Source organism: Falco peregrinus, chromosome 3, assembly GCF_023634155.1.
Source record: "Falco peregrinus isolate bFalPer1 chromosome 3, bFalPer1.pri, whole genome shotgun sequence".
NCBI lineage: Eukaryota > Metazoa > Chordata > Aves > Falconiformes > Falconidae > Falco > Falco peregrinus.
The window spans coordinates 112,955,698-112,972,569 of record NC_073723.1 but is presented as its reverse complement, the minus strand read 5'-3'; the positions used below and the strand labels follow the sequence as shown (position 1 = coordinate 112,972,569).

At 40.3% G+C, this 16,872-nt stretch overlaps 1 protein-coding gene across 6 annotated transcripts in view; it reads right to left on the bottom strand.

The window, feature by feature from the left end:
• MTOR (mechanistic target of rapamycin kinase) overlaps positions 1–16,872 on the bottom strand; it is a 66,868-nt gene that overhangs the window by 15,120 nt on the left and 34,876 nt on the right. For all 6 annotated transcript variants that reach the window (XM_055798294.1, XM_055798295.1, XM_027787948.2 and 3 more), the window contains 9 exons: positions 15,059–15,134; positions 12,981–13,120; positions 10,315–10,415; positions 9,468–9,583; positions 8,033–8,110; positions 7,519–7,626; positions 5,306–5,431; positions 4,802–4,933; positions 1,237–1,352 (listed from right to left, as the gene is read on the bottom strand). In XM_055798294.1, coding sequence (XP_055654269.1) covers positions 1,237–1,352; positions 4,802–4,933; positions 5,306–5,431; positions 7,519–7,626; positions 8,033–8,110; positions 9,468–9,583; positions 10,315–10,415; positions 12,981–13,120; positions 15,059–15,134 — 993 coding nt within the window. The remainder of the gene's footprint in view (positions 1–1,236; positions 1,353–4,801; positions 4,934–5,305; positions 5,432–7,518; positions 7,627–8,032; positions 8,111–9,467; positions 9,584–10,314; positions 10,416–12,980; positions 13,121–15,058; positions 15,135–16,872) is intronic.

Below are 16,872 nucleotides of genomic sequence, written 5' to 3'. Positions count from 1 at the left end.
AGACATTTCATGCAGCAAACCCACTCAGTAAGCCTCTTCTGTAGACTGCAAGCATACGTGTTAACATGTCAGGTTCAAAACACCTACAATCTGCTTGTAAGTGTGGAACTAATTAGTTAATGGTTTAAAGTTTTAGGGGGGAAGGTAAGGGTCAAACTGTTCCTCATTTATATCAGCTATAAAATAAACACAGGAAGTAGCTAACAGTAGCATCAAAAGACTTCATCAGTACTGATAAAATGCACACAGCATATGTGCTGGCTAGCTATACTTATCACCATATGAACTAGCCTTCTGGAGAGAACACTGTGACAGAACAAACAGTGGAAACACAGAGCAACTGCTTCTCCCTCAAGCCAGAACCCCATTAAGTCATCCCCTCCCAGAGGAAAGGAAAAACAACATATTTTTACCGCAGCAGGGTGGGGCTATGAAGGTTTGTGTAAAGCTTAATACTTTGCTCCCTCAGCAGGCTTTAAACACCACAGTTACACAGCTGTCCTTTCTATATTTTGTGTTTTCCAGAAAGCATTGTGCAAGAAAAATATTGTGCACAACTCATTACTAATTTGTCTTCCACAACAGTCACTCTGAAATAAATAAGATGACGGTGTTACCAAGTTCCCATTCTTATAAAAGCAAATTCAGTGCACGCCTCCCTTGAAAAAAAGAAAACCTTAAATAGTAAGCACTATGCAATTTTTTCTTTAAATTGGAACCAAGAGATTTGGCACCTCCAGATCAATAGAGGAAAATGGAGATTATAAGGTGTGTTTTTAATGCACCAATAGTTTAAGAGACCATCACATGCTGGGCACCTATTGCCCAAAGCACTGCTGTTGTATTGAGGGCACACACTGCCAGCCACAGATGTGCCAGGCATGTGAAAAGTGTTTCTTTCCTACTGACTGGATCTCCTGAAAACCAAAGAGATAGCCACGCTGAGAACTCTGCTTTCTGCCAGTGAGCCACAGTGCTGGAAAAACACAGCCAGCCGCCAGTGACAAATACGAGCTTCTTTACGCTGATTTATCACAATAACATTTACTGAAAATTAAATCATAGATAAGAATGTAATACCGAATGGGTCTCTACCAGCTAAATGAGAAATCCCCTGTTCCTTTTAATCAAAGCACGCGCCTGGTCTGAAACGTGTCTCCTGCATGGACCCTGCAACCTCAGAAAGACATCAGTTTCACTATATAGTTAAAAGGTGTCCAAGGACCAGGTGCTGACCGTGCCATGAGCTTGTGGAGTTCCTGCTTGTGCTGTTGGTCCTCAGTAGCAATAGCATGCTGTGCCTGCTGCTGCATTGTCTGCACGAAGTGCTGCATGTGCTGGAACGCATCAATCTGTAATTGGATGATGGTTGCAGTAAGGACCACAGGGGTTAAATATAACTTCACAAGAGAGCAAGACAATGTGGAAATAAATTTTCACTGAAAGCAAAAAAAACACAGCTTTATTTTCTTTCAAAGATTTTGAGCCATTTACATCCCTCTAAAATTAGTTTGTATGCTACATATGCAGCACCAATTAAATGAACACATTAGAAATTGATGTCTCAAATCTGCTACATCAAGGAGCAAACAACTGCATCCTTCCAACATTAGGCACACCTTTATGTCATACATACAGGCAAAAGCATGACCAACCATAAGATAAGCTGACATTGTGCTCTGATGTGCAAGAACTCAATTCTGGCAAAGTGACAACATCACCTGTACAAGAAAACTTCAGCAGCAGAGAATGTCCTGTTATGGCTCATGGAGAGTGAGATTCCAGTAACAATATAGAGATGTCTCATTTGTAATTGAGCATGCACATCACAGACAGTCCTGCAATTCCAACAATCAAACAAGTGTTCATAGCTTACAAGCTGCATCTGACTAGGTCACTACTATAACAGAAAGGATCACAAATCTAGACAAGTTTGTCTATAATACGCTATGGCCTGAAAAAACCCCCACCAAACAATTTGAGAAAATAACATCTGCAGGAAAAACTGCAGTTTCCTGACCTTCCCTCTTAATCCCTCAGTTTTAGCTAGGCTTACAGTACACACCAATGGGCTGTGTTGTTTCAACAAATTGAAGTCTAGATTTCTCCTAAGGTTGTTTAAGTACAAATGTACATTGTTCCTTTGTCATCAGATTACACATGGCAGTAATGCTAAAGCAACTTGCACTACCAAATTTTGAGGGGAGACTCTTTTTGAAATTCCTTGGAAACGATTATGGGGTAAGACCACCTGAAATTAAAAGATTTAAGAAAAAAGTATGCATGCTTCACTGGAAACAATTAGAGTAAAGCTCTTGCAAGGTCATTTCAGGTCAGAAACTGCAGAATATGCTATTAAGAGTCCAATTTACTTCTGTTTCATCTACAGAAATGGGCTACTTTAGAGTGAGACAAGAATCACCTGAGCTGAAATACCTCATCTATCCCATTGAAATGTCAGCATGCACAAGTCAATTGTCAGGAAAAGGAGTATTAGCCCAGGGTGAAATAAAAGAAAGTATCACACTATTAACATTAATAGGGGGCATTCCACAGCTTGTAACCCAGATAATTGAAGGGGGCAGGTGGGAAATAACAATCTTATGTTCTATTATGTCAGACATTTGTCAAAAATAGACAAAAAGATATTGCCAAGCAGTTAAGTGTCCCTCATATCTAGACAAACCCGATCTGCTCTTCAGTTTCCATTAATATTGAAAACTGATCAGTATAAACTGACAGGCAGAGCACTTAAAGAAAACTTACTGCTTTCAGCCTTAACAACCAAATTCCTAAGTTTGTATGTAGCCTTGTTACAGTGTGTGTCTGCAGAATGCAGCTGCTGGCAAAGGACACTGCTAGAGGAAATGCAATAAGGTTTACTTAAGAAGGTTAATAAGGTTTACTTTAAGAAAAAATTGTTGTGCAGCTCTGCAAGTGCTATGCGGCTGGTTCCTGTCTAGATGTCAGGTTTTCTCCTGCTGGATCTGTCAAGTGCCAAAATGGCGGTAAGGAAAACATTTTAGGTCAACCAAGCAACCCTGAACTCCTCAGCTAGAGAAAATGGTTATTTCCTACCATACCAGCCTACCTCAGTAGCTTATTACTTAGGATACTACATCAAGTGAACACACACAGTTATATAAAACTCTGGTCTACACACATCACTAGGTATAACTACGTATTATTTAGTTAGTAATAGTCATTCAAATAGGACATAAGCATCCACCCAACCATGTAATGCTCCTGGCACCATGAGAATTCCCTAAACACTTTCAAGTGTTTGTTTATACCAAGTACCAAGTCTCACTCCAGACTGCAAACCCTATCGTACCCCAACACAGTTTCTTCTGCCGCAGAGCTGCACCTTTAACCATGAATTTCAAAACTAAGCATCTACTTTCCAAGTGCCACAAAGGACTAAATCATTCAGTCAGCTCTTCCAGCAGAAGAGAGCTCAGAGAAAGGATCGAGACTTGCATGCAGATCTACGATTAGTGCTATCTTGGGTAAAGTATTTGTCCCTCAGCACTGTACACAGCACCCAGTTCTAGAAAGTAAAAGCCCCTAAACAGAGAGTTTATGTACTGTATTTAAGTAGGAAATCATTCAACAATTTAGAGGTGATGATTCTAACCACATCAGTTCCTCCTTCTCATCTCTTCTGCTTTCTAATGTTTTTTCCCCTGTCTTCATGGGCTCCACATACTCTTGCATCAGTTTATTGTAGATACATTCTCTTCCCCCACCCCCTTAATCTTTGTGCCTTCTTTTATTCTGCTTTCTACAAATGCACCAGTTTCCTGCATCTTGTCTTGTTTCTTTATCATAGGTCAAACACAGAGCGTCTACTTTCACTCAAAGAGCAGGCATAGAAGACCTATATATTTCTTGGGTCATTACTGAAGAAAGTAAGAGACCATTACACTGTTTTACAGAGCCAATAGAACAAGGCCTCACCAGCAGCTCCTTCTGTTTTTTAAATTCAAATAAAGAAAAGTTAGGTCATGGCAATGTTCCCATAGCAATGGCTCTGCTCCAGTGCTGGCAATCCCAAAGACAGGAAAAATAAAAAAGATGTGGAAGAATATGAGGATAAATGGAGGCTTTAATGTATATTAAAAAAAAAGATAAGTTATCCAGTCTGGAGCTTATTGGATTTGATTATGTAAATTCTCACTGTGTTGCAATGTCAAAAACATTCACCCTAGGCTCTTTGGAGCCAAATTATTCCCATGACAAAACCCTATGTACTTTTCAGCTGTCTTTCAGTTAGAAATTTTCAGTGATATCCTTAAGACTCAGTTCTGCTCAGCAACTAAGCACAAACTGTTCAGGATACTTTTCTAAAACTGGTAATAAAAAAAAACTTATTTCCCTCTTTCAGCATGTAACCCTGACCACAGGTACAGGGCGGAGCGCTGCCAATCAGAACAGTGGACAAAAAGTCAAGTACCAAGCTTACACAGTAAAATTCTGGTGAGGATGGAAGAGCTACCATTGACCATTAATCCTGAGTCCATCCCTTGGGTACCTGATACTGGTTTAGCAAAAATAATCTTTCCACGCAGGAAACAAAATTAGGGCCAGGCCTTCCCTGTCACCACAGAGTTTTAAAGGAAAATGTTAAAAGCTTCTCTTCTGAACAACAATAGGGAAAGGGATTAGTTATTCTTTTTTAGGTGAGCAAAAATAAAACCTTCAGCCTTGACTTTTTGCTGTGGGGATTATAAAGAGCTAACATGCATGCCGCTGCACAAAACCTGAGCAATGAAATGTAGAGTACTATGTTCTTTTGTACCTTACGGGCGCTCTTCCACATGTGTTTCATGTACGCGTAAGTCACTTGGGGATGTACTGTTGGCAGTGGGTGATCCAGCTGTCGAGATGGATCTACTCCCAAAAGCAGGACAAGTGTCTTATGGGCCAGGGCCTGGAGAAAGTTGCAAAGAGAAAAAGCAGGTTAAAACAAGTTCATTCTTACCTCTATTTCATACTGGTCATAGAACTGCCTGCCACTAAAAAATACCTTCAACCCTCTAGATAAAACACAGACATAGCAGCCTTATTGCCACACCCTGGACTCGTAAGAATACCATATGCTAAACCGTATGTCTTCACTGGGATCTGAGTGTTACATTCTCATTTCAGTAGCCAACAGAGAGTGCGAAGTCTCTGTTTCAAGTCTTTTTGGTAATAATTCTCACAGTAAGTGTTGAAATAGGATTGTAATGTTCAATGATAACAAACCTCGTATTCTAGATTTGACAGATTTTTTTAGAGGGTAAAGCTTGATAATGCTCACCAGCCTCCCGCTCTTGCCACACAAGCTGGCATACTTGAGCCAAGTTCTCATGTCCTCATGAGGATTCACAACAAGAGATCGGACCATCAATATTCTTTGCCAGTCTTCCACAATTCGTTGACAGCCCTGAGAGGAAAAGGAAGAGAGAACTTTGTTAGTGTTTCATCTGAATCTACTCCACAGAGCCATCAATTCAGAATCCAAAGGGACTTTTCCCAAGATGGAGAGACTTCAGCACCCATAATTCACAGCAGGCCAATATTACAAACTAGCTGGCTATTTCTTTAGCACTGCAGCGTGTGAAGAAGGTTAAGTCCTTGGCTTTTACCCTCTGCCGCCATCTCTGTTTGCAGTCTAATGAAAACCTCTAATGGCAAAAGAAGAAAAGCTTCTAAAGCAGTAACACATCCAAAAATCAGGAAAGCTCTTCATGCAAGAGAGTCAAGAGTTCTGTAACCCTTATCAACCTAGTTTTAAAGCCTATTTTTGATTTAAACAGTGACAAATCTCAATATGGAGATGGTACAAAAGCAAACGGTTGGAAAGATACATTTGCTATTGCCCTTCTCCTCCTTGCATGTGTTGCTTTTAGAGTCTGGCATGAGTGAAGTGATATTCTGCCAGAAACTCCAGTTCCAAACTCTGTGCTGCTTGTGCAAGCATTGTCTGGTTCTTGTCTGTCTGAACGGAGAGGCACAACAACATTGTCAGTCAGAGCAGGATGAGTCTGTATTTCAAAAGTTCAAGGATGCTACAGAGAAGTAGAACTGTGGAAGGCACAGTAACAACCAAAACCATGGTGATTGCTGTAATGGCCAAGTACTTCAGGGTAACAGTGATCTACAGTCCTATCGATTCAGAGACGACTTAGACTGAGTTTTGAGGTAAACAAAAGAATTTCTGATGGCAGCAAGCACCTTAGCACCAAAATATTTAATTCTTTCCCTTTTTTTTTTTCCCAGAATTGAGGGCTGGGAAGTTAGGCAAAGCTTGTTCCCTAACACCTAAATAAACCTCATCTGATAGGCATTTTAAAATTATTAAACAGCAGCTATAAAATGATCAAGAACTGCATGTACTGCTTTCACAACTATAAACAGCTAGCTGTATTCAGACATTACGCTTCCTGTCACTCTCAGTTTCTTCACCCCAGTGGAATGGTCCTGAGCTTTTCCAGACAGGAATACAGATGGGAGACTAAAAGCTTTGTCACAGTTTCCCAAACAGCTAAAAAATATGCAGCAGCAACAGCTTTTCGTAAGGAGGCAGATACTGCAGTCACAGTGAAGAACTCTGAATAGGGAGAAATTCTTCCTCAAGCGTATCAAAATTTGGTATAATGAGAGCATTTTTACTCTTATTATGCCTTTCCACCCCCCCACCCCCCCTTCCCTTCCCTTGCAGGAATCACCTCTTTAAACAGTATTCCTACATGTACTACTTCATCTGATGATGTTCATGCTCACTGTAGGAATGCCTCTTGTAAGGAAAAAGACTCAAAGTATTTGGCTGATTTAAATCTTCAGTGGTGCTTTGGATTTTTGCTGCTTACAGTAAGAAAGGCACAAAATTCTCCTTAAATACAGGAACAGCAGCACTGCTAAAAGTCTCTTTTAAGAGGACAAGGCTAATCACATCATTAAGGTTGGAAAAGACCTTTAAGACCATTGAGTCCAACCATAAACCTAACACTGCCAAGTCAACCACTAAGCCATGTCCTTAAGTGCCACCAATCAACTGGAAATGTTCTTGTAAGAGGTCAAAAAGGAACAGGACACTTTTACAGGTATGTGAATTCTCAGGCCAGTTTTCCAGCATTGTGAGAGAATTCACTTCTTAAAATGCAGCCAGCCAGGTAAAAAGTTCAAACTAGCCTTATCCAAACCAGTATTTCCAGGTGTGATCCAACAGAGAGATTAGCATCCCTGGAGTTGTTACTAGTGTCTCCATTCTGTACACATCTATTTTCAAGGCTTAAATCACCCTACTAAAGTATCACATCAGTAGACACCAAAAAACCACAACCAACCAAACTAAAACCTCAACCAACCAGGACAAACACAAAGGAGACAGAAAGCATGCAGCTGTGCAAGCATATCTGCTATTGGGATAGACACATGAAAAAATTTGCTGAGCCATCACACTGACTTGAAAAGAAGCTGTTCATGCCAACCACATCAGCATCTCCATCCTTGATCTTTACAAAGGTGTACCTGCAGTCTTTCCCACCAGATCTGGCGGATGATCTCACGGCGTTCTGGTACAAGTTTATACTGGATAACCTCTTCCAGCTCTGACAGCATCTGGCAGGATACCATAGCCTGAAGGAAACAATCACATTCCATCCCAATCACTACAGAACAAATCTACCTATAATTAAGGAACAGTATTTTGGCATCAAAATCTTAAGTACATATGCTGCCCAACAGGTAAAGGACTGACTGCTATATACTGGTATCTAGATGACCTGGTGATTCAGCTTTCTAAATGTCAATTTTTTTTTTTTTTTTTTTTTTTGGGTAGTGGTGGTGGGAGCTCACTTTACTGTTTTGTCCCAAACTGCTCCTACAAAGTTGTATTTCTTATCTGACAAGAGCCATTCAGCTTGTAGGCCTACATAGGTCTTGTATTTGGCACAAGTGCTACTCCAAAGTTCTATGCAACTTCTAGAAACAGTCTGAAGAAGCAACGAGAAGAATGAAGGCTGAGAGTTACCCAGTTACTTACCCCATAGGCTCGACTGTAGCTCTCTCCGGCCATGGCAGTCAGCTCAGCATCTAGCAGATCTCTGGCTTTGTCAATGCACTGAAATAGAGCAAGATATCGGGGCAAAAGTGGTATGTTTTATCTAGAGTCAACTGTTGGAACTACTATTCATCTGTTCCATTTCACAAACAAAGCTGGCATTGTTCCCATTCTCCAACAAGAACCACAAAAGGATGCTATCAATATAAAGAATTGACAGGAAAACAGTGTCCAGGAGCAGATACGAGGGTCAAGGGGGCTTTATCACCTGCACAGTCTGAGTTTGTCCTTCTACCAAATCAAAGTTTACAGTGTTTCTAATACTACCATCACTGTAGAGATCACTATTAATAACATTTATAAAGGAAAAGGAAAGTTCACATTTTAGTGCAAGAGAGCCAGTTACAAAAAAGCCTTAAGAAATGTATCTTGATAACATACAATCATAGAAAATAGCTTTCACTGTTTTACATGACCCAATAGGTTTTTATGAATTTTACAAGACAGCAAATTCCATTTCTCTTCCTCCAACTAAGACATGCCCTTCGAGCATGAAATAAATCCTGCTCTGGTTCCCGCCATTACATAATCTCTCATGTATAGTTTTTCCTGTTCAAAATGTTAAAGGTTAATCACAAACCTTTGAATGCCTGGCTAATTTTACTGTGCACATCACCCAAAAATCTATGTATGGGTTTTGACAGAGCAGACTGAATTACTCCTTTATCTAAGTTGGCAAGCCGGCACAGAATTCTGAGAAATGGTACTTGAGCTTCCTTGGAAAGTAAACAACATGTTTCACATCTACAGAGGGGAAAAAGTCGCTCTGCAAATCTCCTCTGTGACAAACAAGCATACCAATACGGTTCTGTTTAATAGACTCATGTCTTGCCTTGATTTCACATCTCAACCTAAGAGTCAAGATTTATCACAGCTACCAGAAATATTAGAGGAAAAGTTGTGGTACATGATATATATGCACACTTCACTGAAAAAGCTGCAACAGCAGACGTGCACAGAACACCCATGAAGAATCTTATGCATGTCTTACGCCATGAATGCCTTTTATCAAGCAGTGCCTTGCAGAATGGAACCTCTGCTGAGATAACCCTTGTTTATCATCTGTCTAGAAAACAGACATAAAAGAAGCCTAAGAATGACTAAGGCATTCTTACACTCCACAGCACTGGACCACTACTATCTGTACATATATTCACTGTTGCATTTCTGGAAATACAAGATAAGCTCAGTCACCAAGGTCTAATACATCAATGGAAAAAGGTTATTGGGCAGTTCAGAGGTTATAGACAATTGCTTTAAAATAGTATGTCTTTCCATATATATGTATCTATATATCTCAGTATAGCCTAGTTCATCTTAAACTATGTTTTGGAAAGCCAACAAGGAAGACAATTACCTGCTGGGCCAGTGAGAAAAGGTCCTGATGAAGAGCCAGCACAGCCCTGTAGAAAGCACCATCATGGGTATCTCTTGGTATCATGCACGTGTATTCTTCCATGCTATCCCACTGACCTGCAGAGACAGATATCCTCAGTAACACAACAGCCTCTCTGCAAGATAGGAACAGAACTATGCTACAGTGTTTAGATATCAGCAACTAGTGAATGCGGTGTGGTACTTCTACATTTAAGTCAGCTCTCTGACAGCTTGTCTTTGGCAGACACAGTCTGTGTTATATACAGTAACTGTATATATACATATACAGAGTTACAGACAAGCAAAACCAGGCATTTTTCTCCTAAGCAAATTGTTAAGCTCATGGAAAAGGTTCTTGCATTCCTTGTGATGAAAAAGGAGAAATGCTGACATTTCCAGAACATTTGAAAGAATTAGTGTCCTACAAAGGAAAAGCTGAATTTCTCTCAGCAAAGGCTGGCAGACAGCAAGTATTTTATAAGCTTCCCTAGTAAATATCTGGCCACAAATCTGAGAAATATCATTTATCTCATTTCAAGTCTGAACTAAGTTCAATTTAAAGCTAAGTAAAAGGGACCTGCTAAGCAACTGATTATCTGCTCAGACCAATAAGGCAGTCTCTTGTTACTTGAAACCACACTGGAAGACCTTATGTAAATGCAGGTTTACCAAAGGGCTTCAGTGTTGAAATGACACTTACTTCACAACATAAATACTTCTGTTCTTTGATTTTCCTGTTTCTTGTATTTTGTAGTCTGAAGCAAGTTAAAACTATCTGTGCTTCCATGTTGTGGGCTGTCATATACTACCACACAAGGACACATTACCTAGACCCCAGGCAGCAGCAGCAGCCATCCTAGCCATCTTAGCTTGAGTTTCATCATTGACCTGTGTCCACTTTTCACAGCATTGCTGGTGGAGCTGTCCCCTAAAAAGAATCCACAATTCTTGATCAGCAAAAAGCCTCTTTTAAGAATTCCATCTTTTTAAACAACCATTTTCCACAGATGACAGCCAACCCCATTGTTCTTCTTATATAGAGTGGAGAACAGGATTCTTCTCCTCTGGCCGACTCAGATAGGCTAGTCTGATGACAACAATCCTATAATCAGAAAATAATTTCAAGGCACAATTTGACAACACAAATCCAGACAAAAGTTTGCATTTGTCCCTCAGCAATTAGTAATGCCTACTTTACACACTGAACTGTCGGCTCCAGTCTACAAATAGAGAAAAAAAAAACATTCCCAAGGAAAAAAAACCAAACCACCACCAAACAAGGGATACTTAAATTTTTTTGCAAGTGTCAGTAGAAGAAATATATGATCTGAATAGTTGTGCGTGGCTTCTGCTATCAAACATTTTAGATACATGCATCATCAAGTTTGAAGACAGAGACTAGAGAATCGTTGCTTCTGTAACCTAGTATGAAGACTTGTCATGGCGATACCTCAGAGGGGATCTGAATCTTTCATCTCCAGTGGAGAGGAAGCATCAGGATTTTTTTATATTATTTCTTTCAAATCAACTGTGAATGCTCCATTAATCAAACCCATTACTGCGGGTGCTGCAGTTCCAAAATTTCTCAGGCTGGATACTCTGTAGCAGTGGAAGAGTTGCCAACTGTGAGGGAGGCCAGCTTGTCTTTTCTACTGTCATCCCCTCCTCTCCCCAAAAAGATAAGTTAGTCAAACAGAACCAGTGGGCTGCCACAGGCAAGACAGTCATTCTGACAGCTTAATAGCCCAGGAGGAAAAAAAACCCAAACCAAAACAAATGAAAAAAACGGCCAAACTTTGCAACAGCAGTAAACCAGGACCTCATAGACACCAATAAAGTAGTATGGCTTTTGCAGACATAACTACATTAGAAGATTAATTAGAATATTTTGGCTGTACTTTCAAAACATCACTGCACAGAGTACTGAAATAATGATGCCACATAATATCAGTTCACCATATTCTGCCAAGCAGACTCCAGCAGCACAAGTAGTCAAATTGAACACCACTGAAGAACATCAGCAGCCAAACTATGGAATCCTCAGTCTCACTCAACATGATGTCTCTAGTCAGTTGCAAGGTAGCAGACAGCACTTTGCAAAGGCACTTCTGATTTGTAAAAAACATCTGCATAGAGACGGAGTGCAGTTCCACAACAGCAAGCACACAGATCTTTGTGAGATCGTGATTGCTTTCATCACTACAGACTATTGATTGATGCATAGTATCTAGCTCCAACAGAAAAAACCTACATCCTTTTATAATGTGTTTGTCACTGATATGTGAAGAAGCAGGAGGTTCTGAGAGGACACTTTACACAAATACATGTCCTGCAGGAGGGACAAATTCCATAAATCCCAGGTGGGAGCTGCCTACTCCTAGAAAAGATGATTGAGAAACACTCTGTAAGAGGATCTGTTTTTCCTGCTGAAAAAACTACACCCAATATGCTTCACTCTCATCCAGAAACAAAAAGGGCAGAAAAACGCTGTCAGAATTCAGTTTCTCAAACAGCTCTATTTCTCTAACAGTAACATGACTTTAGTGAAGAGGAATCTCCTTACAGTGTGCCATCCCATGGGTTCACGTCAGGACCCATCAGAAGAGTGCTCTAGTGACACGAAAACTTCAGTGGAAAGGCGGAACCTGGACCAAATCACACATGCCCCTGGGTAGAACTGCATGCTACAACGCACAAGATGCCTTCTCCAATTATCTTCTTTGAATTGAACAGGGAGAAAATCAGAAACCCCCAGTTAACTAGCAAGCTGCAAGTTGCTACCAGCTTACCCTCTACAAACACTTGACTCTAATCATCAGTTACATGTTGACAACACATATTTAACACAGGGTTTGAAACACCAAATGTACACAAAGACAATGCTTAATGAATGCAAAAAAAAAAAGTAATAATAAAAAACTCAGCCATCTACAAGATGGGCAAAAGGGTTCTAAAGTGGAAGTAATTTATTTGGCATAATCTTACACCCAGGTAACTATCAGGACACAGACAAGTTCATTAACAGTTGTGCAAAAGACCATATATTCTGGATAGGCGCAGGTCTGACCATGAATAAATACAGAAATCTCTCATGTTTTAATTAGAATTTAAAAGGGAGGGTCACAACAAGCTCCTTTTATGATTGTTTTTGACAAGTGCTCCCTAATTAAGGTTTCCTGCGAGGTCCCCACTATTTACAAATTCTTTCTGTGTTAAAAATGGGGTTGATCTGATTGTAAGACTGCAGATTCTCTTTCAGAAAGATCACAAACTTACCAGAGGGCCCATCCCATAAGGCTTAGGGATGTTATTACCAATTCTGACTTCAATGAATGAAGTGAGCAGTCACTGGAAATACTCAAACTACTAAGCAAGCAGGAGTAAATAGGAATTCAGGCAAAAAAGTTTCACCTGGATGACAGCATCCAGAGAAGACATATGCACTGTTTTCAAAGGCACCATTTTCCTCAGTCTTCAGTCATTTCCCACTTACCATTCACCAAGTGCTTCCAAGCAGCGCATCCGTCCTAACATCAGCTCAGGATCATCTTTGTTTGTGTCCATCTTCTTGTCATAGGCCACCAGAGCATCTTCCCATTCATGAAGCTTTTCATACCATGTAGCCTGAATTTCCTAAGGACAGAGGGGATCAGAATAAATAGCAGGATTAATATTTATCATTCTCTATTAACTACCGCAGCTTCTCCCGAAAATTTCTGTGCCCATGGTGGTCACTAAGCCCTTTTTTCATTCTAAATATCCTCATGGACTTTTGCAATACAGAGAAAAGCCTTGAGCTACTGCAAAAACAGGAATCCTGAGTATTGCTCAACCTGCACAGAAATGAATTCAGGTTTACCAGAGGAATCAATCCAACATCATCCTCCTCTTCAGTGTCAGTAAAACACTAGCTCATTAGTTGATGCTTTTCTTTTTGGAGAGGGGAGTGAGTGGAACAGGAAGGTAAATCTAGAAGATATTCTACTTGCCATTGTTGCACATGCTCGCATTTAAACAAGAAAAACAGCGCTGTGTTCAGGAATGGAGTGACCAACTGGAAAAAACCCAATCCCCAAAAGCACACTGTGCATCTGGCTACCGCTAGGCAATTTTTTATTACAGCAGGTAGCATGATGTTGGGGTCTAATCATAGCACTCAAAAGGAAAGGCTACCGTTTGTAACAAAGACTTTAAAAGTAAGCCAAGCAGTGATCCTTATCAGCTGCACAAACTTTTCTTCAGTCTTTGTTTCCAATTTTCAAGAAATTAAATGCCTCAATATATTTTCCATACTTATCTCTGCCAATGTGCTTTTCTGCTCAGTCCTTGGCAGCTCATGTCTTGCTTGACACAGGCTCCAGAATAGATTCTTTTCCCAGCCCTGTGGGCAGGGTCAGTATAAACCACGCACTGCATACCAGGTCTTCCACTTAGGACGTTTATATACCAGTCCTTTAACTTCTCAGCTCAGTCATAATATTTCAAGTTCCTGAAAGCAGAGCTCACAGTTCCTCTCGATTTCTTTTCACTGCCTATTCTGGCAAACTCTGTGTTTTGAAGTGCATTTACTGCTAGAACTACATTACTGCTATAAGAGTGAGGTCAGAATTAGGTAACATCGAGCTTTGCTCAATCCACCCAAGGAATCATAAGAAACTGCAAAGATGTTCTGAAGGCCGTACTTCTCCCAGAAAGGACTTCTTTTCCAGTCTAGGTCAAAACCACACATAATCCTACACCAGAGTAATTCCACCATTTTGTGCTTGTACCTGTTCCTACTTTCTAGTGGTTCCTAATCAAAGAGGCTAGTCTATTGTGCTTCCAGGGCTGCCCTCCTTTTCCCAGTCACCCTAAGGCACTGCAAGATTTATGACAGCAAAATCATCTTTTTAACAAATAGGCAGGAGAGCATAGATGCTTTAGTTCCTGAATGCAAACTAAATGCTTATAAGTGAGAAAAAGAAAAAAAAAGGTAAGTTGTGCAGAGGAAGACACAAAATAGATACAGAATGGGGTTATTTTATTTCTGTGAGTAATCAAAATGTAAGGAACTGGCTAATCTACTATTCTCAATAGTATCTGTGAACTCTTGACAGATTCAGGTGCCTTCTACATGAGAGAGGCTAGGGGCACAACTGCCTTTAAATCCTTACCTGGAAAGTGTTGATGCAGTTTGTCAAAAACCCTCAAGCTCAGAACAGGAGCTTACTCCCTCTCTTCCCAGCTTCTCTAAATAAAAGACTTCTTTTGTCAAGTTGCTAGTTGTTCACAGCTGCATTTAGCATCAACAATAGCTGCTAAATTCTCTTCCAAATCAGTTCTTGCAACCTTCCTCAGCTATCTTACCTGTATACAGTGTTTGCCAGTACACAGCTAAGTACACGGCGTACGTCACCATAAGTGGCAAGGCACCTTCAGTATGAATGATGCAAAATTATGAGCAGGGGTAGAACCCCAACATGATTGATTGAAAAAACACAACATGAAAACATGAAAAACCACACAAACCCAACCCCCTACAAAAGCCATCAAAACATAAGACATGAAAAAAAGTTATCCAGCAGGACTCACCAGCTCCCCAAAGTGCTTCATGGCATATTCCAGTACCCCAGCAGCTGCTTCTGGCTGTTGCAGTTTATTGTTAATGCTGAAAAGGTAGGAAGAGAAAGACGATTTAAACACAGCTGGCAATTATTATGGGCTGGTATGAGCTTCTGCTTGATAATACCAAGCTCTGTCATTTAGAAATACCAATGGAACACCCTCCCTTTTGTTTAAAACTTCCAAGTGAACAATTAGACTACATAAGACACACAATGACTACATATTTGCAAAATAATAGGTGCACGCCTATTCTCTGCACATATTCTCAAGACTTGTTACACAAAACAGTAATCACATATGATTATCAATTCTAAATAGCAGCCTGCATAGGGAGAAGAATAGTTGTCAGTAGTCTGAAAGGCATAATTTCTTAAACAGCTGCACTTAAAGAGATTTACAGTACTGATTATTTTTTTCTCCCCTTTCTCTTAAAAAGACCACCAACTGCTTTAAAAATCAGAGCAGAGATTCTAATGATCCAGGAAACAATCTACGTCATAAGAACAGTTGACAAATGTTACCAAGAACACACAGAAAAAGCCCACAACTCTACTTTGTTTCATATGTCTCTGCGCTGGTACTAACTGGTACTGGTGCTGCTCTTTTGCTGGTTTTCAAGAACATGTCAGAAACTCCTGCTGTCACACCTAGTCCTCATTCTGTACCACTGAGGCACCTTGCTTTGCAAGGGCAGCAGAATTTTGTGAAGCACAAGCAAATGGGCTACTCATGAGCCTGGTTCTCCAGTTCAGCAACACAATGTACAGCTATTGTCTTAAATCATTTCTACTTCACACTGGTTTTCTGATCTTACTACCAGAAATGGCTCTGTCTGCATATTGGTGCTTGGCGGTCAGCACTTTTGCTAAACCACAATTTAATGAGGAAATTAACTTTTTATGAAGCTCCTGCTATTTTATAAAGCTTATTTATGAACAGTCTTTGGCTCATTGCTCTCCTCTTTCCCTAGTTGCACTGGAAAACAAGAAGTGCAAGTTGCTCAAAGCAGTGTCACAACACCTGAGCATGCCACAACACACCTTCAGTCCAATATTAATGCTAGTTAACATCTGGAATGGAAACAGCACAACCTAACTAAACATGTCAACTGAGAGCAATGCACAGAGACTTTCAATGGTCTTTGAATATGCCTCTGTAGATACAGGCAGCTTTCAGAAAGGCCCCTTCTTGCCTGCTATCATCAAATGACTGCTTATTCCTGCCCCCCACCCTCCTGCCATGAGAGGCCTGTTGATCAGTAAGAGACAAGGAAAACTACATATACAGGCAATATTCTGAACAGAAAACTAGGGAAATTTTTTAAATGAGTGCTATATTTCTTCTGTCTGTTGAAGTTTCCTTCCCTGACAACTAAAGAACCAAGCTCCTAGACACACTCTAGGTATCTGGGAAGGTCAAGTAAAATACTTTTGGAAATAGGACCTCAGAATGGTTGAACTCAAATCTGATTTAGTCAGGCTAAGAATGCACCGTAATCACAGTTCATGATGACAGGCACCCAAAACTGGGAAGCACTTGAAATACATCCATGCCTTTTTTTAGCAAGATAGTCAAAGAGCATACTACCTCTCCATGCTTCCCAAGGGAAAGCTAGGCAGCAGTGCCTCATAAAAGTGATAAATGGCTGTCACATTTCATATCCTGATGATTTAAAGAGCCATTGGCAGACACATCACTTCCAGCATGTCAGACAGTTAATTACTTCCAAGTTATCTTTCTTGTCAACACTTCCTGACAAAATTGGCCATTATCTTTTATTC